Source organism: Podarcis filfolensis, assembly GCF_964270895.1.
Source record: "Podarcis filfolensis genome assembly, chromosome: 10".
Classification (NCBI taxonomy): domain Eukaryota; kingdom Metazoa; phylum Chordata; class Lepidosauria; order Squamata; family Lacertidae; genus Podarcis; species Podarcis filfolensis.
In genome coordinates this window covers 55,160,860-55,184,208 of record NC_139612.1, presented here as the reverse complement: position 1 = coordinate 55,184,208, position 23,349 = coordinate 55,160,860, and the positions used below count along the sequence as shown (strand labels likewise).

The window sequence follows — 23,349 nt, the reverse complement described above, 5'->3', positions numbered from 1 at the left end:
AAGCTAAGTTAGTGGTTGTCATGGGCCAGGAGTCACCTTCATCTGCTGAGCAGTAGCCTGCAGGAGCAGGAGGCAAAGTGACTCCACCCGCTACTGATCAGCCTTCTTGCTCCTAATGAGAACCAACTGGCTCCAGCTTTCTTAAGCAGGGTTTCGAGCCTCATTCAGTTGCTGGAAACAACATTTGTCATTACTGGCCAAACCTTGCTGCTTCTTGCTTCTCGTGACCTTGGACCCTCAGCTTTCTTGACCCCTGGACTGTCTGACTACATTGGCCTTTCTCAACTTGTTGGTCCCCAGATGTTTTTGAACTATAACTCCCATCACTCCTAGCTAGCAAGGCCAGAGCTCAGGGATGATGGGGGTTGTAGTCCAACAACATCTGGAGACCCACAGGTTGAGAACCACTGGACTACATGAACTGAGATACTCCTGACCTTAGGACTGGACTGGACCTTGTATATGGACTCTGCCTTCAGGCAAGTTCCCCCCTGAGACACAGCTGGTTGGCTGGTTTCTCCCTCCACTGAGCTCTGCTGTGGCTGGCAGCACAGGACTACGACAGTGGCTATTACTGCCTCCTGTGGGAGTGAGTTCCATGGTTTAAGTATGCATGAATCTCCCAACATTCAGCTCCATTAGATGTCTTCCCATGACAAAAGTATTGGACATCCAATGATGCAAAATGGTGGACGTTTCTGTGAGCTTCTGCATGCAAAACATATGCTCTACTGCTGAGCTCTGCTGAGCTTTTACGAAGATCTTGCAGACCCCACTTACTTGCATCCAAGGAAAAGCCAATGCATCCAAAACCAGGTCAGCACCAGCATGATGAGGGAGATGGGTAAGCTGAGTAAGAACCAGGTTCCAAAATTCACCACTTCAGCATTGGGATAATGGCTGTAAGGAAATAAAAAACAGCCACTTTGTAGTATGCTTTTTTAGGCAGCATCAGGGACCTATATGATGCTTTTCCCTTTTCAAGTTCACCTTGTGTACTGCCTGCTTCAGGATGCCTTTAAAATACCAAGTAAACAAACGGACAGCCCCCAAAAAGATTAGTATAGCTCAGTTGGTTAGAGCATGGTGCTAATAGCACCAAGGTTGCAGGTTTGATCCCCATATGGGACAGCTGCATTGCAGGGGGTTGGACTAGGCGATCCTCAGGATCCCTTCCAACTCTACAATTTTATTATTCTATGAAAACTCTTCATCTGCCAGCATCAGAAGGATAAGGAAGTTGCTATGCAGAACTCCCTTGACGTCAGTTCCATAATAGACAAGTCAGAGCATTAGTTAATTTCGCTTCCTATTGGTGACTCCGACTCTCCATAAATCTTTCCCAGTCCTACCTGGATTGAACCTGGCTCCTTTTGCATGCCAAGCATGGGCCATAACACCGAGTTTCAGCCTTGGATGTGTAATCTGTGAAATGGCCTTCAGGGTAACCTGAGAGATAGCAAGTTTTGGCTCTTTGGTTGGCTGAGCAAACACAATAGGTTCCATTGTGGAGAACTCTATATAAGAGATCTTGAGGGGGCGGGGGGGGGGGGGGGATTCAGAGCACCGTCCTTAAATTCTGTTTTCCCCTCTCAGGCATTTTATTCCCTCCTCCTCTCCCCCCCTTGCTAATCGTTAAACAGTAAATTTGCATGAAAATATTCATAAAATCAGATCGTTTTTCTTTTGAAGTAGTTTAGGCATGCCTTTGGCTTCATTAATTTCCCATCTATTGTTAACATAATTTGCTACATTAAAAAGCATAATGATGTTGCACTTGGAAGATTATTACTTTGCAGGGGGAACAAATCACTAGAACAGATGGAGCCGTCCCAGAAACAAAAAGATCCCCCCCCCGCCACCTCCTCTTCAATTCCAGAGCCTGTAGTGATAAAGAATTAGAGAAGAGCGTAAATAGAAATGAAAAAAGAAGCCTGTTCCATCTAGGGTACGGTTAAAAAAGCAGTGACAAAGTCTGCCGGGTCAAATGTGTACTTCAGCGAGAACTCTCTTTTGAGGAGCCTGAAGCAGGTCACTATTTCTCAGTCTTTGCTCACCATCTGTTATACGGGGACTGTCTTTGCTTCCTTTCAGGGCTCTTATAAGGGTCACCAGGAACCAGCTCCATGGTGAAGGAATGACCGCCGGGTGTGGAGCACACTTCCACCCGCAGACAAGCCATAGCTGTCTGAACACCATGCCCTCTATTTAACCTTTGCTCTCTTAGTGGTCTGCCATGCCCTGTCTGTGACCTTTGTCTCCTTCGCTATACATTGTTCAAGGGGAAAATGGGGCGGTGGAAACAGGTGCCAAAATAACTTTGTACCACCCCACGATCTCGGGATTGGAAGATGTGTAAAGGTCACAGTCCAAAATGTATCTGACTGGTTTTGCATATTGTGCTAATAAAAAGAGCCTCAGCAGAGCTAGCTGGCAGCTTGCTTGTGCACAGCTCACCTGCATTGCCAACTCCTGCCATTCACTTCACATGGCTTGTAACCACACCAGGTTACCAGGTCTATGCACTGGTCTTGCTAAATGTGCACTGCGCATGCATTACTCACTTGTTGAAATACTCCAGGAAGATGAGGTTTGTGGAGGTGCCTATGATGGTTGTGAGTCCCCCAATGGTTGCCGCGTAGGAGATGCTCAATGAGAGGCACTTGCAGACCATCTGATCGTGCTTGGTTGGGTACCGAGGCTTACTGCTTAGGTCTAAACTTTGAGGCTGAGGTGGCAGAACAAGGATCTGGGCCTGTAAAGAAACCACATCATTTAACACATGTTTGTATATTGTGACTCTTGGGTGTTGTAAGCTGCTTTGAGACCTACACCGTGAAAAGCAGAGTGCACAGTGGTACCTCGGGTTAAGTACTTAATTCGTTCCGGAGGTCTGTTCTTAACCTGAAACTGTTCTTAACTTGAAGCACCACTTTAGCTAATGGGGCCTCCTGCTGCCGCCGCGCCACAGGAGCACAATTTCTGTTCTCATCCTGAAGCAAAGTTCTTAACCTGAAGCACTATTTCTGGGTTAGCAGAGTCTGTAACATGAAGTGTATGTAACCTGAAGCGTATGTAACCTGAGGTACCACTGTACATTTTTAAATTGAAAGCAAAATGCAGGGCAGTCCACACCAACCAGCACTGTAGAAAATCACAGGGCAGATATTGTTAAGCATAAATGGTTTAATTCACACTGAAATAGGAATGGCTATGAGTATTGGTGACAGGGTTTAACTGGAAGTTTCCACTGAAGCTAAGTTAAGAGCAGAAAGGGCTCTCTGAGCTTCATTGATGGGTTGATAAATATGCTTTATGTGTACCAGGAAGCCTGTGTTCTGCAGACAGCTTATTTTCTCTAAGAACTAGAAAGATTCAGAACAGGTGTCTTCTCCAGTTCCCTGAAAACTGCTTCGTCAGTGACAGAAATAAAGGCTCAACAGTAATCAGGCTGCAGCCTTGCGGGAAAGATTCAGTTCAGACGGGTTTTGTTGGGAGCTCATAATCCTCAAGTCACGTGAGAAGTCCAGGGCAATAGTTGGCAGACTTTCCGCCTCAAATTAATCATGTCTGGAATGGTCTTGGGCAAATTGCTCTCTCATTCTCTCAATCTAACATTCATCTCTCAAATGGGATGCGAGCCAAGCCTAGCGCCACATTAGCCTCAACACTTCAGCAGGGGCTGGCACTGAAATGGGTCTCCTTTAAAATATTTTAGTCTGATCAACACTGGGTGACTGAGTTTTCCAGCTGCCATTTTAGTTCTCCGCAACGCTCAAGAGTGACACTATAGTATATGTTACAGATAGGTAGCCGTGTTGGTCTGCCATAGTCAAAACAAAAAAAATTTTTTCCTTCCAGTAGCACCTTAAAGACCAACTAAGTTAGTTCTTGGTATGAGCTTTCGTGTGCATGCACACTTCTTCAGATACACTGAAACAGAAGTTGCCAGATCCTTCTATATAGTGAGAAGGTGGGGAGGGGTATTACTCAGAAGGGTGGTGGGAATGGGTGGTTGGCGGATAGCTGTGATGAGCCTGTTGACGACTCTTAACGACTGCAATAGGTCTTACAGGAAAAAGCAAGGGGTGAGAAGGTGAAAAATGGCTTTGTCATGTATAAGGAGATAAGAATCCAATGTCTTTGTTCAGACCAGGTCTCTCCATGGTTTTAAGTTTGGTAATGAGTTGCAATTCAGCAGCTTCTCTTTCCAGTCTATTTCTGAAATTCCTTTGTAGTAATACAGCTACTTTGAGATCTTGTATAGAATGTCCTGGGAGATTGAAGTGTTCTCCTACTGGTTTCTCTGTCTTGTGATTCTTGATGTCCGATTTATGTAAATCGGACATCAAGAATCACAAGACAGAGAAACCAGTAGGAGAACACTTCAATCTCCCAGGACATTCTATACAAGATCTCAAAGTAGCTGTATTACTACAAAGGAATTTCAGAAATAGACTGGAAAGAGAAGCTGCTGAATTGCAACTCATTACCAAACTTAAAACCATGGAGAGACCTGGTCTGAACAAAGACATTGGATTCTTATCTCATTATACATGACAAAGCCATTTTTCACCTTCTCACCCCTTGCTTTTTCCTGTAAGACCTATTGCAGTCATTAAGAGTCGTCAACAGGCTCATCACAGCTATCCGCCAACCACCCATTCCCACCACCCTTCTGAGTAATACCCCTCCCCACCTTCTCACTATATAGAAGGATCTGGCAACTTCTGTTTCAGTGTATCTGAAGAAGTGTGCATGCACACGAAAGCTCATACCAAGAACTAACTTAGTTGGTCTTTAAGGTGCTACTGGAAGGAAAAAAATTTTTTTGTTTTGACTATAGTATATGACAGACAAATCATCTGGTGTTGATGACTAATTAGGAGCACTGTTCGGCCACAACATAAGTCAAAGAAGGGTGGGGTTATCAACGCAGGAGAACCCTGCAACAGGGCACTTTGTCAGGTCAGGATCCAGCCCTACATACTGAGGGAAATATCACTTTATGATAGACTGTTTAATATCAAAAAATAGTAGGAGTATGCATATGAAAAGTAGTGGCATATCTCACCACTTTCCTGGTGGGATCAGACCAGAAATGAATGAAACTTTGGACAAGGAGCTTAGTGCTTGCCAGGGTCAAAGGGAGTCAGCAGGCACCAAGAGCCCTTCCAATATCATCACCCAGGGCAGTGTCCTGCTTGAGGATACTGTCAGGTTCTGGGAGTCATGTTTTTGATATATTTCTTTTCACCTTTGGTTTTAATGTATTTATGTGGGGGTTTGTTGTCTGTTTGCTTGTTTAGAAGTCGCTTTGGGTTGCCTTGGGCAAGATAAAGTGACTAACCACTTTAATAAATAATAATAGGGTTGGAAGAAGCAAGTTGCCCTCACTGGTTTCATCACCCTGCTTCGTACCCTGCAGGATCACTCTGAGGTACAGAGGTGAAAGTGTGTCCAAGTGAAGGAAAAGAGCTAGAGAACAGAGCTGGAAGCACAGTGCTTCTCTGGCAGCATCTCAAACATTCCCGAGTCTTATGCATGAGGAGGAAGCAGGGCTCTAAAAGCTCATGTTCTGGGTCAGGACTCTGAAGATCATAGCTGTCAACGTTTCCCTTTTTTAAAGGGAAATTCACTTATTCTGAATAGGATTCCTCACAAGAAAAGGGAAAAGTTGACAGCTATGCTGAAGATAGGTTAGGTAAGGTAGGGCCACAATACAGATTAAGCTGCCCAGGGGCAGCCGAAGCATCGCTGAAACAACACCTGTCTTTCTGTGCTCCCTGGGGCTCTGCACTGGACAGCTCCCATGCTAAGCTGAATGTTCTTATCCTGGACCCCTGGGGACAGCTTTTGAACTGCATAGCTGCAGTGGCAGGAACAGAGCAAGTAGACCACAAACAGTCCCTGTCATCAAATGTTCTGCTTTTTCCAAGCAATGGTGATAAATAAACCTGGGGTTATTCATTGTCTCTCTCAATAGCGGAGAATGTTCTTACCTGAGGCAGATGCTGCCCGTTGGTTTTGGAGCTCACAGTTCCAATTGTGTTGGCAATCATGTGTACGCCGTTCATGTTCTATATATAGGAAGAGAAATCCCCCTTCATTAGAAATCAACTCTTTCAGTGCCATTCCAGGACACCAGTTGGATGGAAGCCAGTTTGAAATTCCTGTGTGGATATTCCATGTTATCGGAAATATTCTGTGCAATTCACTGGCAGAGGAACGGGGGGGGAGCACACCACCCCCGCACCATCAGGGAGGGGGGTACCATCGCAGCTGCCCCCCTGGACACGTGCTGTGCACCCCACACTGCGCCGGGTGCCATGCCCCCAGGACGCATGCCACGCCCCCCGGGACGCACACCAGCCACACACCAGCCTGCTCTCCGCCCCCGGTGCCAGAGCATGCAGCTTCGCCACTGGTGCAATTACAGAAACACTATCAAAGCTGCTGCCTGATCCAGTAAAAAATAAGTTTTGATGTAGAATAGGTCTTTTCAAGTCAAGACAACACTTACCAAACAATTAGGGCCAAATAAAATGTTATTCTTGATGCATACCATGCAGCTACATTGACAAGGAAGTCAGTCGGTGAATCAAAGTGCATGAGAGGAGGAGGGGTTGTGTGAGCGCAATGATTTTATGTAATGCATGGGATGGCAAGACATGTGACTCTCCCTTTGCTACTGAAGGGGGGATTTTTTTTCTCTGGTGTGGACAGGGCATGAGATAGCCAGCATCAGCACATCCTTTCTCCACTTTTGCCCAAAATAGAAAAGGTACAAAGAAACTGGCTGCTCTTCAAAAATTACTTCCTTTCCCATGCTTCGGGAGATATGTTTGCATTTTGTATTAAAATTCTACATGTGGGTTTAAATTATAACCTAAGCAGGCATCTCTACTTTTAAGCACCAAGGCATCTAGAAGTGGAGTGCTAATGGGGACAGGATTAAGCCACCTTCAAGTGTTTGCTAGTACAATTCTTTCGAAAATCGGCTTTTGCCAGCCCCCTCACAGAACCACTGCTTATACCCAATGTTAAGTATTGTAATTATCAGGTAGTCACTTGATCATCTGAAACCTTAAACACCTGGTGACTCACAACAAGAGAGGTTCCCCTGCCCACCCCCATCTCCAAAGAGCAATCACTGCCTATGAGAAAAAATGCTTCTGTTTGTGGATGGTTTGGTTAGTGGATTAAAAGGATTGTTAACACATTCCCTGTACATTAGGATCAGAGGCTTCAGAAGAAATCGGATTCAGTACCCTGACCACTGGTAAATCAATCTACCCACACATTAATGCACACTGCTTGACCCAAAGGACGGGGGCATATGAAAGGTGTTACTCCCAAGTGAATGCAATGTTAGCCGGCCCAATAAAAACATTGTGTAACTGGCTTTCTCTCTCAAGCTTTGTGGTACCTGCAAGCTAGCTAATGAGAGTGTTTACATAACCTCAAACAGAATAAATTTCAATGGGGGTAATTTGTATATTCATCTGTTAAGCGCTAAGAGCAGTAAGCAACTAAGAGATCAAATTTTGTATATGAATCTGGGAATTGGAAACCATCAACACATTCTATCTTCACAATGGTAGTAACACCCCATTAATCAGTTGATGCCCCCCAGCCTAAAGTAAAACTGTAACACAACCTGGGGAAGATATCAGTGCACCAAAGAAATTGTGTTAGACCAAGTCAGGTCACTGATCCTTGCGGGAGGCCAGATATGCCAGTTTTGTTCTCAAATCAAGTCATTTCTCCCTAAAAGGCAAACAAATATCTTCTTCACCATCCCTCTCGGCCCATCTTGCTTGGTATTTTTCTCTCTATGCTGATTGGCAGTGACTTTTCAGGGCTTTGGGCAGGGGTCTTTTGCAGCCCTGGCTGGAGATGATGGCGACTGCACCTGGGAGCTTTTGAATGCCAAGCAAGTGGGTTCAACCACTGACCTCTGGTCTCCCCCTGATTCACACTACAGGCCTGCGCTGTGCATGCAGCCACATCAGACCTCTGTAAGCAGAACAGAAGTGCAGCATTCCTCTAAGCATAGAATGTTGTCCTCCTCCAGACACATTAAAGGGAAGAAAACCATGCAATCCTATGTTGCTTTCTGTAGAATCAACTTGTTATTTTACAGAGAGGATTCAGCCTACGAAAATATACCTTGGAATGCATCAGAGAGCTGAAGTCAGCAGTTGTAGCACTGCAAAAAAAAAAAAGAGGATAATTAATGTTGATTTGCCGCTGTACAATTGCATGCCATGCAAATGAAATATGGCATTCTAGATGGGGCCATCCAATTCTATGCTCACAAGTACCCAGTAAGGAAGGCTAGGCTGACATTGATTGGCCCAAAGGAGTTTCCTGGCAGAGTAGAGACTTGGTTCAAGTCAGATCACCACTGTGGTTCACCTAGGTATTGTCCAGTTCTGAGAAGGTACAATGCTGGAATGGGAAATCAGTTGCTTCACGTGGAGTGAGGCTTCCAATGTTGCTGGACATGGTGGGAAGGAGTTGCCCTGCACCAGTTTCCCCACCACTGAGACTAACATCAGAATAAACCCTTATAGCGTAGTTCCCAGGGTTCTTTGAAGAAGACCATAGCTTTATATGAACTTCCCTAGATTGGTAGGTTAGAGATATGTCCATGGCACCACCTCTTTATCTTACAGGAAAGTCACAGGTTGAAATACGAGAGATGCCATAACTTTGCTTCTGTTTGCTTAGATCTGGTTCTTAGCCTGCTGCACAGAAACAGGATGGATGAGTGAGCAGCTTGCCTGGGCAAGAGAAAGGGAGAAAGGAGAACTGGTTTCATTTCTTCATTCTTCTCCTGGGCTTTTGATGTTCTGTACACTGACTGGCAAGTCATCTTTAAAGAGAACAGGAGAGTGGGCTTTTGGAATCAGGATAAGGCCCATGGGAAGGGGAACTAGTGAGCCTGGATGACGTCTTTAGTCCTTAGCTTCTGTGCATCTCTCAGGATTCCAACCTCCCATCTTTGGCAATCACCTGTGAGAGGTTTTAGTCCAACTGACAACTGTCCCTGTGCTTAGAGAAGCTTGACTGCAAACTGCTTCATTCCATAAGCAAATTGTGCCCTCCAAGTCATCACACCAGCCCAGCCAATCAGTGTTTGCCACCACAAACACATAAGGTATATATTGACTGTATGAATTCATAAGTATGCATTCACCACCCTGGGACCTTCTGGCAATGGGCAGACTAAAAAAGCTCTTAAAAAAGCAAACAATGTGAAAGAAAATCAAATTACCTGGCTGCATCCACACTATACCTTTAAAGCACATTTCCCTCCCTCAAAGAAGTCTGAGGTTTGTTGAGAGTTGCTGGGAATTGTAACTCTGCGCGGGGTGAATTACAGGGCCCAGAATTATTGTTTGGGGTGTGGGGGTGTGCTTTGAATGTGCTTTCAAAGTATAGTGTGTACACAGCCTTAATTTCCACCTGAAATAATAATAATAATAATAATAATAATAATAATAATAGTTTTTGCTGTTGATTCAATGTCTATACCACCCTTCATCCAAGCATCACAGGGTGGTTTACAATACAAAAAACCACAAAATACATAAGCTAGTAACAAACAAAAACAATAGCCCCCCCCCCCAGTTTTAAAGGCCATAGATTGTTTAGTTAGCCAAAGGCTGGGGGAAAGGGGAGTGTTTTCACCTGGTGCCTAAATATATGTAACAAATGAAATGCCACTTTGCACACAAAATTCCAGCCACCACCACCATGAACCATTCCTGAGTGTGTCTGCTTCATGTTATACATCCCATTATATATTCCCTTAACATCTAAAAACCCTTAAAATAAAATAAATCTTTGTGATCATGCCATTTGCTGCTCCTGCTTTTATATTTTATCTCATTGTGACCTGAAAGGGTTCAAATGTCCATTAGAGCTGGACGGGCTTCATTCTTACTCCTCGTTGATGAAAAAGAGCTCCAGGGACGTTTGCCCGCGCTTTTCGCCAAGACCTGTAGCAGGAGAAAAAGGGGTGGAGTGGTGGCTCCTGTTTCTCCTGTATGCATTTCAGAATTTTTGTACGCTAGGATTGGACTTAGCCTTCAACCCTTTCCTCCCCGCTTAAAAATGCATTTAAATAAGTAAGATAAATATAATTGAGTTACTAAAAAAAAATCAAATGAACAAGAGAGTGTTAAATTATTTCAAAGACTACTCATGGCCCTACACCCTACAGAATATCATGGTGCCCCCAAAATGAGCATTTCCTGCTGTTGCCCCTGCACTGTGAAATGTCATTCCCTCTGCCATATGTGGAACAGCTCCAGACATGTTCTGTTTGCTTTTGTGTGGGTGTTTTTATACTCCTGTTTCATTAGTTTTATACAGGAAGCTGCCTTATACCAAGTTGGACCATTGGTCCACCTAGCTGAGTATTGCCCACATTGATTGGCAGAGGCCGTCCAGGGCTTCAGTCCAGGTTGTCCCTCAGCCCTACCTGGAGAGTCAGAGGACTGAGCTTCCTGCATGGAATTCAGTTGCATTTTTGTTTCTGTTGTAATCATATATTGCTTGTTTTTTAGACCGGCCGCACACTGACTGCTTAGAGATTTTTGGAACATGAAGCGGTTTGTAAATGCTTATAAATAAATGAACAGACGTGGGTGTCACTATCATGTACCTATAGTCTCCCGTTCTTCCAGGATGGTGTTGCCAGCGGTACCGTTCATCTCACGGTCTTCCTCGGCATTCACTAACTCCTGCAGCACTGCTTCCACAATGGGCATCACCATGGCTGTGGTGGACGTGTTGGAAAGCCACATGGACAAGACAGTCGTGCAGCACATGAAGCAAAGGAGCAGCCTAGAGAACGGGAAAGGAAAGCCCTTTGGGGGAAACTGCAGATTCACGAAGGAAAGCATAGTTTAGATGCATGTGGCTTAGAATGAAATGGGGGTGGGTGAGGATTTCTGGAAGCTCTGAGTGAATTCATGCAGTTTTGAACTTTTGTTCTGCCCGACACTGATGTCCAGCGCCGAGGGCCTTCTGACGGTTCCCTCCCTGCAAGAAGCCATGGTACAGGGAACCAGGCAGAGGGCCTTCTCGGTAGTGGCACCCACCCTGTGGAACGCCCTCCCACCAGATGTCAAAGAGAGAAAAAACTACCAAAATTTTAGAAGACATCTGAAGGCAGCCCTGTTTAGGGAAGCTTTTAATGTTTAATAGGTTATTGTATTTTAGTGTTTTGTTGGAAGCTGCCCAGAGTGGCTGGGGAAACCCAGCCAGATGGGCGGGGTATAAATAATAAATTATTATTACATTATTATTGAACTTGCCCTTCACAACTTAAAGAGGTGCCAAAGAGGAAAGAGGCCAGGGTGGGTAGCCCTGTCCAAGTTAAGGGTTGCCCTTCCTTATGAGTCATCCTTCAGGGGACAAACCCAAGGGTGGGAGGGGCCAGAGATAAAAGTGGTTGCAGCAACAACTGTGGCTCTTTCCTTTGCACAGTAGGCTACACTCGAGCCATGCAAAAGTTGGAAGTCCAACACACACATCACACAAATACACATGTCTCTCCATTCAGGGAAGAAAGGGACATTATCACACAGTTCAAGGAGTGTGGCCTGGAAAGAGTCCTGAGGGCCAGAAAGGGGAGTCTGAGGGACTACATATGACCTATGGGCTAGAAACATCATCATCATCATCATCATTATTATTATTATTATTATTATTATTATTATTATTATTATCATTATTATCCTCCTCAACTGGCTGGGTTGCCCCAGTCATCCTGATCTAAATGAACTGAGGGCAGAAATTAAACCAGAATCAACAAAGCAATAAGATGATGGACCAAAGAGAGATGAAGTTGGCAGGAAGAGGAAGGGAAGAATATTTTCATCCTATTGAAGCAGACTCCACACTTGTCCTAGTGATGTATCTGCAAACTTAGTGACTTATTTATTAAGTGTGTGCCTTGCATTCTGTCAGCCCACTGGGCTCCTGAAGCAGTACTCTCGCTGGCTAATAAGCACCACTTCACATTTTAATGACAGTGCTGTGTCTTTCTTTTCAACTGCTCTCCTTCCCACTCCCTCTTTCTGTCATGGGCCAGGAGTTGGTTTCACCTGCTGAGCAGCAGCCTGAAGGAGCAGAAGGCGAAGTGACTCCACCTGCTGCTGGAGGGCGCGTGACACTCTTCCTCTTTCCCTCCATGCTGTGAAAAAGCAGGTTCACTCACATGCCTGGTTTCGCTCCGGCCATCATCACCATGCGCAAGGCGATCCGTTTGTGCAGATTCCATTTCTCAACAGAGGCTGCCACACAAATTACACCCATGAGGAGCAAGGTGGTGTTCTTGATGTATTCAGCAGCCACCTGCAGAAAAGACGAGGTAAGGGTTGATAAACCTCTAGGGAGAGCTGACTGCTGGCAGAGAAACATCCCAGGAGCAGGTGTAGAAACAGCTAGAAAAAGCTTTTTCCTGTCCCTGCCTAGACTTTCAATCATTTTTATTTTCCCCCTGTCCCCTATGTCCCCTGTTCAGTCTGATTCATAAACCACAGCAGAATTAGACTTCTGTCTAGAGCTGGAGAAATCTCCTGGTTTGGGTATCTTTCAATTTCTCATTCTTCCAGTCTTAAAATCAGCTCTCCATGTTTCTGCAACAATTTCTGATTTAATTTTTTTAAGAAATCCTCAAGAAACAGGCCCCAAAGTGACCTTTAGAGTCTTAATAAGCTTCCAACCCCAATATCTAAAATGCTGCCTTTCTCCATATAAACCTGCCCAAACCCTGAAATCATCATCTGAAGCCCTTCTCTGTGAGTCACCACAAAGGGCCGTTGAAGAGAACAGGCCTTTTCTTTGGTAGCCCCCGATTTATGGAATTCTCTCTACGGGAAGGCCTACCAAGTGCCAACTTTGTCATCATTTCGGTGCCAGCAAATATTTTTTTAATATGCATTTTCATTCCTGTATTACATTCTTGGAAACTGCTTTAGGACTTACGGAAAGTCATCCGTAAATCCAATCAGCACATCTGCAGAGCCACCCATGCCCCAGGGACGGCCAGGCCATTGCTGGCAACGTGTGAACTGGCTACCAAATAAGGATGCTTACAATGTGTTGGCAGCTTTCCCCCGAAAAAACTGAGGCTGCGTACACACTACACATGTAAAGTACATTGCATCCCCCCACAAGAATCCTGGGACCTATTGTTTACCCCTCACAGAGTTCCAATTCCCAGCAACCTTGTCAAACTACAGTTCCCAAGATTCTGGGGGGGAGCCATGTGCTTTGAATGTGCTCTGAAGGAAAGGTGTGGCTGCAGCCTCAGCAACCTCAGCACACAGCAGTTCTGGAAAATCGGGGCCAAGTCACTATGGTAAACTGGAAAGCATGACAAAGGTTTTCTCCCCATTCAAGCTGGAGAAACCTGCTGCCTATTGCACAGAGCAGTGTGCTTGTAAGAACATTAGTCTTTGTATCTGCCACGCTGCAAAGAGGTATGAAAGGGATAAAGTGGAATAATAAAGGCTTTTGTGCTTCTGGTTGACATGGATTCTTTTCTTTCCATTCAAGAATACGCTTATTAAAACAATGGTTGCATGTGCTAACCAGGGGTTGGGGTGGAGGTCGGAGAGAAAGGTTATGATGCAGACACAAGCCAAGAAGAGTGAGAAAAGAACATGAAAGTGTCTGTGAGGAACCTTTTTAACTAAGGTGCTCTATTTTCATGTTGCATTTGCAAATATTTTTTAAAGGAAACTCTACTCTGAGAACTTGTTGTTAATGGGAAGCATAAACACGATGTAAATAATGAATGAAGTGTTCTTTGCTCTGGCCAAAAATACAGTTTAGTCAAGGAGCATGAATTTTGCAGTGAACATTCCTTAGTCATAAAAGCAGGTGTTATGTGCTGAAAAGCGACATGTGCGCGTCTGCTGCTCCCCAGTCCTAGGGAGAAAGTAATACAGTTGGCCCCAACCTTCAAATACAAAGTCACGGAATGATCCGACATAATAGAATCACAGCATTAAAGAGATCAATTAACCCAGCTCCCGTGCTCAATGCAAGATCTGCAATGCAGACTACAGCCTCAGTATTCCTGCCCCCTGGCCAATGTTTAAATACCTGCAGCAGACAGCTCTCTCTCTTCCTCCTGAGGCAATCTGTTGCCCTGCCAGATAACTCAGACCATTAGGGGGTTGCTCCTAATGTTTAGCCAAAATCTGATTCTTTGCCATTTCTGCCCACTGGTTCTATCCCTGCCCAACAGAGAGCACAGCTTCTCCATCTTCCTTGTGTCTGCCCTTCAATTGTTTGAAGGACCTGCATGCACAGGTGACTCAGGCCCCAGTAGCATGGATAAGAAAAGTACACGTAAAGTCTGACCTCGCTGGATTTCATGACTCCAAACAGTGGATAGAGGAAAGCAGGAACAAGGGCTGCTGCCCCAAGTGGCACTGCCTCTGAAACCCAGTACACTGCCGTCACGATCAGCACATAGCCACACGAGGCTTCCTGAAAGAAAGAAAGGGAGGAGAAAGTCAATTGAGCTGTAGTGAAGCAATGGCATTCTCTCTCACAAGGTACAGTGATGGCTTAGGCAACTTCATGGAGGAAAAGGCTATCAGTGGAAGCTTGACATGGTTTATTGATTGGTTGATTTCCAGTATTTATAGAATGCATTTTGCTATACAATGGTACCTTAGTTCTCAAATTTAATCCGTTTTGGGAGTCCATTCAACTCCTGAAACGGTTCGAAAACCAAGGCATGGTTTCTGATTAGCTGCAGGAGCTTCCTGCACTCAATCAGAAGCTGTGGAAGCTGCATCGGACATTTGGCTTCCGAAAAACGTTCGCAAACTGGAACACCCACATCCAGGTTTGTGGCGTTCGGGAGCCAATTTGTTTGGGAGCCAAGCTGTTCGACTACCAAGGCACCACTGTAGATGGTTGCAAGTTGGTTTACACAACAATCGATAGAATAATCCACCAATTCAAATTATACAGTGTTTAAAAGAAACAGAAACTGCAGGTCCATATGCAAGGACAATAAATAGACATTGCACAACCAACTGAGAGCATCCTCTAATTTATTGCTACAAGGCATTCCTATCTACTTACTCGGCATGTTTAGGGGAGTTACTTACCAGGCAAATTATTCAGGGCTGATGGTGCTGTGGATGGAAGAAGGACTGAAGATCTGTTGCAGGCAAATTGCTCAGGGGGTTTATTGTTTATTTATTTATGTCAGTGATGGCCAAACTTGGCCCTCCAGCTGTTTTGGGACTACAATTCCCATCATCCCTGACCGCTGGTCCTGTTAGCTAGGGATGATGGGAGTTCTAGTCCCAAAACAGCTGGAGGGCCAAGTTTGGCCATCACTGATTAGGTGATTTAAATCCTGCCCCTCGTCACTTGGACGTCAGGGTGGGTCACAGCAATGTCAAACCCAATAAACTTGAACATCTCCATCTATTCAGTATATAACTCAAGTATCTCTTGGGCTTGGAACTGCCAACTCAGAAGACTAGGTGGAAGAAGACAGTCTTCATTTGGTTGCCAAAAAGAATATACAACCTAAGTGCAGTGGGGAGGGTATTTGATAACTGGCTGCTATTGCTGAGAATACCCTCCATTGAGTTACAGCTCCTGCTATGCCAGCATTGCTGAAAGAACTTCCCAAACCAACTTGAAAGCCCTGGCAGGATTATATAGGGAGAGATGTTCCTTCAGTCTATGTTGATGCAGGTGTGTAGAAAGGAGAGATTCTGGTGTGCAATCCACTTGCTAAGGGGAGCCCATCTCTCCCAACATCACCACCACCTTTATCCTGGTCCAGACAGAAGAAACTGGCTTCATCGCTTGTGTAGATGAAAAACCAGGCCAGGCTGCTCTAGTGGCTGCAGCTTTAGACATGCACACAGCCACTCTTGGAAAGGTACTATAATCTTCCATCCTTAACTTTGTTTCGGTACTTAGCCATTATGTAACTCTGATTCAAACGGTTAAGCTCTCCAGCACAGGGTCCATTATTATTCCTTCGTTAGGGGATCTGACTGTATTAAAGAACAGAGGCCATTTCTCAAGCGCCTGTAGAAGCAGAAGCAATCAGAATTGGCAGCTGCTGTGACCCAAAGCTCTGATATGCATGCATGAAATAAAAGCGTGTGAAAATCATGGGTTGCCCCATTTCACCCAGTGTAAGAGAATGCAGTCAATGGGCCAAACACAATGGATGCTTAATAAACTGGCAGGAATGCCTTCTACTGATTCAGGTTATTTGTCCATCTAGTCCACTATTGTTTGCTCTGACTGGCAGCTTCCCACCAGCTTGAAGCTGATCATTTGTGGACATCGTAAATAAATTGCTGTTTATTCTGTGTATTGGATGTTTTTGTTGGTTTTAGGTATGCTTTCCTCTGCCAGTTTTTGGTAATTTTCTAGTGTTTTTGCTTTATATTTTGCAGCTGTTGGCCACCTTGAGCACAGATTGATGGAAATAATAATAATAATAATAATAATAATAATAATAATAATAATAATAATACTCTGCCCATTTGGCTGGGTTTCCCCATTCACTCTGGGGAGCTTATAACATATATAAAAACATAGGAAGGATGGAAATTGAGCAAATGAATAGGACTGCACTCAAAATAAGGCTAAGGAGATCATTCCATAACTTGGAGTCCAAAAATATTTGGAGGGCACCAATTTGGGGAAGACTGATTTAAACAATTGCCATTTCACTCCAGAGCACCTGACTCTATCATTACGGAATGCTAACCAGGTTAAGGATGTGCAGAGCATCCCTAAGATATGTCACTAGTGTCACTGAAATCCTTCCCCCACTTTGTCTCAATAATCCTCAGAAGTTTCACAACCAAGCAGGAAATTCCAAATTTGCCCTGGGCTTCAGGGCAAAACTTAGGTGGAATCTACACACATATGTGTATGTGGCAATGCCTTTTTTTTAAAAAACAAAACACACACACCGTTTTGAATAATATATTGTATTTGCCATAGCTAACCATCGCCACCTAGTGTCACATTTCTATACTGCACTTTGCAACACACTTAAAACGTTTGATTTGCAGCTGTATATCTGAGTCCTTAGTGACCATCAAGGATCTACAGGATTCTTTCCTACTGCCCTCAAGACATTTTGCTGTTTAAGTGTCTTTGTTTCCCTTAGATTTTTCATCTGAACAGGAACCTTCAAGTCAGCGATGGGCAAGCAGTGCCCTGCCAGTATGGTCAATAGTCAGAAATGATGGAAGTCGTAGCTCAGCAGTATCTGAGAAGAGTGTGCTGGCCCATCTAGTCCAGCATTCTGTTCTCACAGTGGCCAAACTGTTGCCCTTTGCCCTCCTGCGATTTCCAGCAACTAGTATTCAGAGGCATTTCTGCCTCCAAGCATGGAGACAGGGCATAGCCACCATGACTAGTAGCCACCGTTATTCTTTATCCTCCATGAATTTGTCTAATCCTCTTTTAAAGCTATCCATGTTTCCCATTTAAGTGAAATTCAGTGGGAACTCCTGCTACATGTCCACAACTGATGGTGATGATACGCCATCAATGTACATCTGATGAAGATTATCCCCAAAACACACAGCAGGGAATATAAATTATTTGCCGCAGACATTTCTTCCTCTGATCTTTTGAACTCACTGCTAGCATTGATGACTTGGTTATGTGGCAGGATATTTACACTGGCTGCGATTCAGGAAAGCACATGGCTTAGAGCTGTGCACGCTGCAGAATATTCTGCTTGTTTTCCAAACAGCAACCTCTGACTCTACTGCAAAGAATTGAAATCGGAGAGGAGCTCCAGAGCAATTTGTCATAAGGAGTTGAGCGATAGGATGGAGGTTTGCTGTTTGAAGAGCGAAAAAGGAAAACAAAAGAGGAACACAAAAATCTGGCCGAAGGAGCGCAAGCTGACCTTAAGGCAAGCGGAAAGATATTTTGAATGTAAACAGCTTTATTCAAAAATATTCACAAGCCACCTTTGCACTGTGCAAACCGCACTAAATCAAAGCATGAAGACCAACAATGAATCAGAAGCAGGGAGGCATCTGGACCGCTAGATGACAAGGGAGTGAAGGGTGTGCTAAAATAGGGCAGGGAGACTGCAGAGGAGCTGAATGAATCCTCTGCAGTTATAATGCAGATTCTAGGAGGTGGGTGTGCATCAGTTCTGTGTGTCCCTCAAATAATGAGGCAAATCTGGGTGCTTCTGGGCAAACTCTCACATTCCTCAGTTAGGTGGTACTGTTAGCTAGAACCATTTTGGAGGATCAGAGATTCCCTGTCTTTCAAGACAATATTATTATTATTACGACAAATTAAATTCAACAGTTGCTTTTTCGCCGTAATGGACGTAATGGATATAAACAAACACATACATTGAAACTGACATAAAAGAAAAAATATATAAAAGACAATCCTTTTGTTTAAAGACAGGATTAAAACATCCCACCCCCACCAGGCCATAGATAATTAAGAGCTGAAGGCCTGGCAATAAAGAAACATTTTCATGCATGGCCTCAAGCTATGCAATGATGGTGCCAGGCGAGTCTTCCCAGGGAGAGCATTCCACAAGCAGGAAGCTACCACTGAGAAGGCCTTTTGTCATGTTGCCACCCTCCTGACCTTCCAAGGCACACATATGATTATTGTAAGGTCTCGGTTGGTTCACGTGGGGAGAGGTGATCCTTGAAGTCTTGAATGTTGCCTCATCTCATCCCCTCACCTCCTTCTTTTCTGGGAAATGAAACTAAACTGAGTGGGGAAACACCTAGAACTTGAGAGCAGAGGGTGCAAAGGTGAAGGATCCATTCTCCTGCCATGCTGTTGTGGAAGCACCCCCCTGCCCCCCCACCCCAAAGAGGGAGGATAAGGTTGGATGTGACAGAGAATGGATCAAGGGCAACATTAAGTGGCAACAGATAATTAGGGGAGGGGAAAGATTCATTTAGCCAATGTTAATTCAGGAAAGACTTTGCTGACTTGGATTTTTAGAAGAGATTTAAATGAGGCTTAATGTATGCATCTTTCGTATGTAAGCAATGGATATTTTACTAGCAAAGCAGTTTATGAATGTCAAAAATGAAACAATAAACCAAAGCAAGTATCAAAGTGGCTGAACATAAGAAGACCCCTACTATCCTACTATCCTGCATAAAGTAGGGCTGCCATAGGTCTGGGATTTCATAGGTGAAATTGATGTCCGGGGTGGGGAGGGGGATTTCTGAAAGGTGGTGCTTTGTCCTGGATTTTAGGCAAGTCAATTGAAAAATCTTGCTCACAGCCAGGGCACGAGGACAATAAACCTCTCCCATTGTCTCTTCACAGCAGCAGCTGTCCACTGCCACACTACTTTTGGACCTCAAGATGCCATGCAGACATGATGACTAACAGCCAAGGGCTGACTGGCAAGCCGTCAGGAAGAAAAGTGATTCACAACAGCCGTTTTATTAATCTCAGCTAAACCATAATCGGCCTCCGTGGGGCTATTTAATGATCAAGTAACTAGGCTATCGGATAACTGGGCTATTTAATGAAGAAGAGCTTAGAAGCCAGCTTGTCGTGAGTAGGCCCTCTGCGCTAATTTCTTTCCATTCCACTTGATCCACCGAGAAAGACCGCAGGGTTTTCTTTCTGATTGAGTTACGCAATGTTAAATTATTGCCTGTGCTTCGATTCTTCGTGCAGAACACAAAAGGATCAGTTTGATTAGTCATTCTAAACTGCAGCTTATGATCCTCCAGAGGGAGGGGAGCACTGCAGCTGTGTGTCGCTTCTGAAGATGGTGTTTTGGAAACCAGTGGACACATGGGATACTTGGGTGCTGGTTCGATGCCTTATCATTCGGCATGAGAGAATCTGCCGATTTCATAGAACTGTAGAGTTGGAAGGGAACCTAGTCCAACCCCCTACAATGCAGGACTCTCAACTAATGAACCCATGGCAGATGGCCATCTGTTCATTTCATTTTCTCATTTCTCCCAAGTTCAGCTCTCAACATTTCTGCATCATTCTGCATTTTGTTTATTGTTTTTGTTTGTTACTATGTTGTGTATTTTTGTGTTTTTATATTGTAAACTGCCCTGTGGTCTTTGGGTGAAATTTAATAAATAATAATACGGTAAGCAATTTCCCCTAATATACACATTCTTGCAAATCTACATAACCCCTAATATAACACATAATATAACAGTAAGCCCTGAAATTTATCTGGGAATTACATTCTGGGGATTGTGCCTAAAGCCAAAATCACATATTGTCAAAACATATTGGGTTCAATAATGGGTGGGATTGCCAAAGTCGTTTTTCCCAGATGCCAGTGTCCTCCCCTTTAATCTTTTTTTTGCCAAGCATGTAAAGCTGAATGCACACGAGTTAAAGGCACATAAGTTGTGGGTTTACTGTATATTATATTATTTATATTGTATCATCCTTTATCCAAAGAGCATGGGACAGTTCACAACATAAAAATACAAGATAGGAACACACTGTCCCTGCCCTGCAACTTTCTCAAGTATTGTTGTTTGGCTGGAATGTGTCCTTGAAATATTATAATATCTCTCGCATGCCTGGATGGAGATATGAGTGAACCTTGTAGGAAGCTCTGAGAGAGCAAAGCATGCAAACATCCATCTTGTGTTTTGTTCTGCGCAAGAGAGACATGCATGGAGAAAACTGGAGAAAAACCAGGAATGGTTTAATTTAATTTTTAGGTTTTTACAAAAGAATTAAAGTGAGCAGGGAGCGAGAAAGAGAGGAACCAATGCCTATAGTTGAATTGAATCAGATCAAGCACATTTAATAGCATGATATTTCTGACGAGTTATGGTTCCCAATCCTAAGGCCACCTTTTCCAACCTGGTGCCCTTCCACTCTCATCGGCACAGCTTCAGACAATTCCATGAATTCGCAAAACCACAGAGAAGAGGTTTATTACCACTTCTCTGCCATGATGACCCAAGAGAACTGCCATCTGCAGGGACACTATATCCCTGACAACCGACTGCTGCAGCCAAAGAACAAGGGGAGGTTGAGCATTGAGCACCTTGGCCCAGAGACCTGCACTCGTTGCCAATATGCTGCTGGGCCAAGTTCAAAGGTGTTACTGCTAATACATGAAGCCTGTCACAGTTTACCTGCAGGATTGCTTTACTCCATGCATGCCCACTCAAACCCCTTTGGCACTGCTACAGGTTTCACATAATACTCATTCAGCAATTGGAAGAAATCTCTCTTTTGGTGTGGCTGCACCTGCACTTTGGAAACTGAGGCAGGCACCTTCACTGTAATCTTTTCAGCACCTGCTAAAAGCAATTATGTTTCGGCAAATCTATCCAGGCATGTGGAATGTTGGCATGTGCTTTAAGCTGGTTTTCAGCTTGTGGCTGATTTTAACTATTCTTTGAGTGTTTCAAACAGCCGTTTCCCCACTGATCTAAAATTGTGATTTTAAGCTGTATGTGGGGCATTGTGAGTGATTTGTGGGCATTAGAAGGGAAGCGTATAAATGTTTCCATGAAATAAATATATGGAATTTCCTGTTCTGTGCCTCTACGGACTAAAGGTGCAGATCAGCCCATAGCAATCCACTTGATTTTGCATTTCTCCAAATTTTGTGATGCAGTTCTTAGAGGTTTAAATATAGCAAAATATGCATTTAAGTCAGGGTGGCCCTGTAGGCCTCTGCCTCAGGCCCTCATAACTCTCCCCAAGGCCACCAACCCCCTCTCTCTGGGTCATCCCACTTATTAGCTCTGCTTTGCACCCTGAATGCTTTTGCCAGGCTGGAATGTGCCCTTAAGCACTGGTAATGCCCACTGCTTGTTCAGATGGAGGAGACAGAGGGCTGGGTGAAACTAGCCTACTGTGCAATGGTAAAATTTTCATAGAATCATAGAATCATAGGGCCATCGAGTCCAACCCCCTGCCAAGCAGGAAACACCATCAGAGCACTCCTGACATATGGTTGTCAAGCCTCTGCTTAAAGACCTCCAAAGAAGGAGACTCCACCACACTCCTTGGCAGCAAATTCCACTGTCGAACAGCTCTTACTGTCAGGAAGTTCTTCCTAGTGTTTAGGTGGAATCTTCTTTCTTGTAGTTTGGATCCATTGCTCCGTGTCCGCTTCTCTGGAGCAGCAGAAAACAACCTTTCTCCCTCCTCTATGTGACATCCTTTTATATATTTGAACATGGCTATCATATCACCCCTTAACCTCCTCTTCTCCAGGCTAAACATGCCCAGCTCCCTTAGCCATTCCTCATAATGCATCGTTTCCAGGCCTTTGACCATTTTGGTTGCCCTTCTCTGGACACGTTCCAGTTTGTCAGTGTCCTTCTTGAACTGTGGTGCCCAGAACTGCTTGTCCCACCCACTTTTTCCTTGCTTGTCCCACCCACTTTTTCCTCTGGCACCGCCTACCACTCACATGTGGCCCTCAGAATGTTGCCCAGGAGGGAATGTGGCCCTTGAGCTGAAAAGGGTTTGCCACTCCCAATTTCAAAAGATATTTTCAGAGGAAAATACACATTTAAATATGAATATGAAATGCAGATTAATGCAGAAACGGAACAGAATTGTGGGCAAAAGCATAAAAAAGTAAAATGGACTGGAAGCAGACCTGCCCATCCCTTATTTAGTTCTATATTAAGTAACTACCTGCTGGCTAATTTGATTTTTTAAATTCATCATGCCGTCATTCCATCTTCATCATCGCACCAGGTCTGTAAGCTTGTAATTGCTTAACTCTTGTCAGCTCAAGAGAGGCAAAAGGAAAGGAAAAAAACCTCATTTATCTTCCTTTGCCTCGCTCTTCGTTTACTTGTTTAATGAGGTTGAAATTTGTTTTAGCTGACTTCGACTTTGCCTAATTTGCCAGTTTGTTCATTTGTTCACTCCAACCCTGATAAACAAGGGGACACCATTAATTAAACAAGTTGCAAACAAATTAATCAAAAGGTGCAACTCGACTTCATTAAAACAAACACCGCCAAGTTAGCGACGCTGCCTTCCTAGAGAGCATTTGCGGCAGTGCAAATTCATTTGCGAAAGGAAACTCGTCTCCAAAATTAATGAGGAAATTTCATCTGCCTTTTCCTTCAGTTCAAATGATAATGCAACTCAGCTTCATTCTTTGATTAAGATTATCACAGGAGACCAAGGAGAACTGTTTCCCTCTCCTCATGTATTTTTGCACTCACAGCTGCATATTTAAATCTAGAATCCAAGACTGTAAACAGAACTTAATTGGAAAAAGGCACATGGCCGCTCAGCCCTGCATGTAATCACAGCATGTTTCTGGGCATGTGCAGA

At 44.2% G+C, this 23,349-nt stretch overlaps 1 protein-coding gene and 2 long non-coding RNA genes across 3 annotated transcripts in view; 2 read left to right on the top strand and 1 right to left on the bottom strand.

The window, feature by feature from the left end:
• LOC310742845 overlaps nt 1–23,349 on the top strand; it is a 164,190-nt gene that overhangs the window by 39,707 nt on the left and 101,134 nt on the right. The window lies entirely within an intron of this gene.
• The window catches only part of SLC13A4 (solute carrier family 13 member 4), a 39,687-nt gene that overhangs the window by 14,175 nt on the left and 2,163 nt on the right, over nt 1–23,349 (bottom strand). The window contains exons 2-9 of the mRNA XM_083572356.1: nt 14,395–14,523; nt 12,239–12,375; nt 10,679–10,860; nt 9,956–10,010; nt 8,173–8,212; nt 6,003–6,080; nt 2,565–2,755; nt 781–900 (exon numbers count right to left, since the gene is read on the bottom strand). Coding sequence (XP_083428482.1) covers nt 781–900; nt 2,565–2,755; nt 6,003–6,080; nt 8,173–8,212; nt 9,956–10,010; nt 10,679–10,860; nt 12,239–12,375; nt 14,395–14,523 — 932 coding nt within the window. The remainder of the gene's footprint in view (nt 1–780; nt 901–2,564; nt 2,756–6,002; nt 6,081–8,172; nt 8,213–9,955; nt 10,011–10,678; nt 10,861–12,238; nt 12,376–14,394; nt 14,524–23,349) is intronic.
• Nucleotides 19,380–23,349, top strand: part of LOC310742833 — a 13,828-nt gene continuing 9,858 nt past the window's right edge. The window contains exon 1 of the long non-coding RNA XR_014538714.1: nt 19,380–19,599. This is a non-coding gene — a long non-coding RNA (uncharacterized lncRNA). The remainder of the gene's footprint in view (nt 19,600–23,349) is intronic.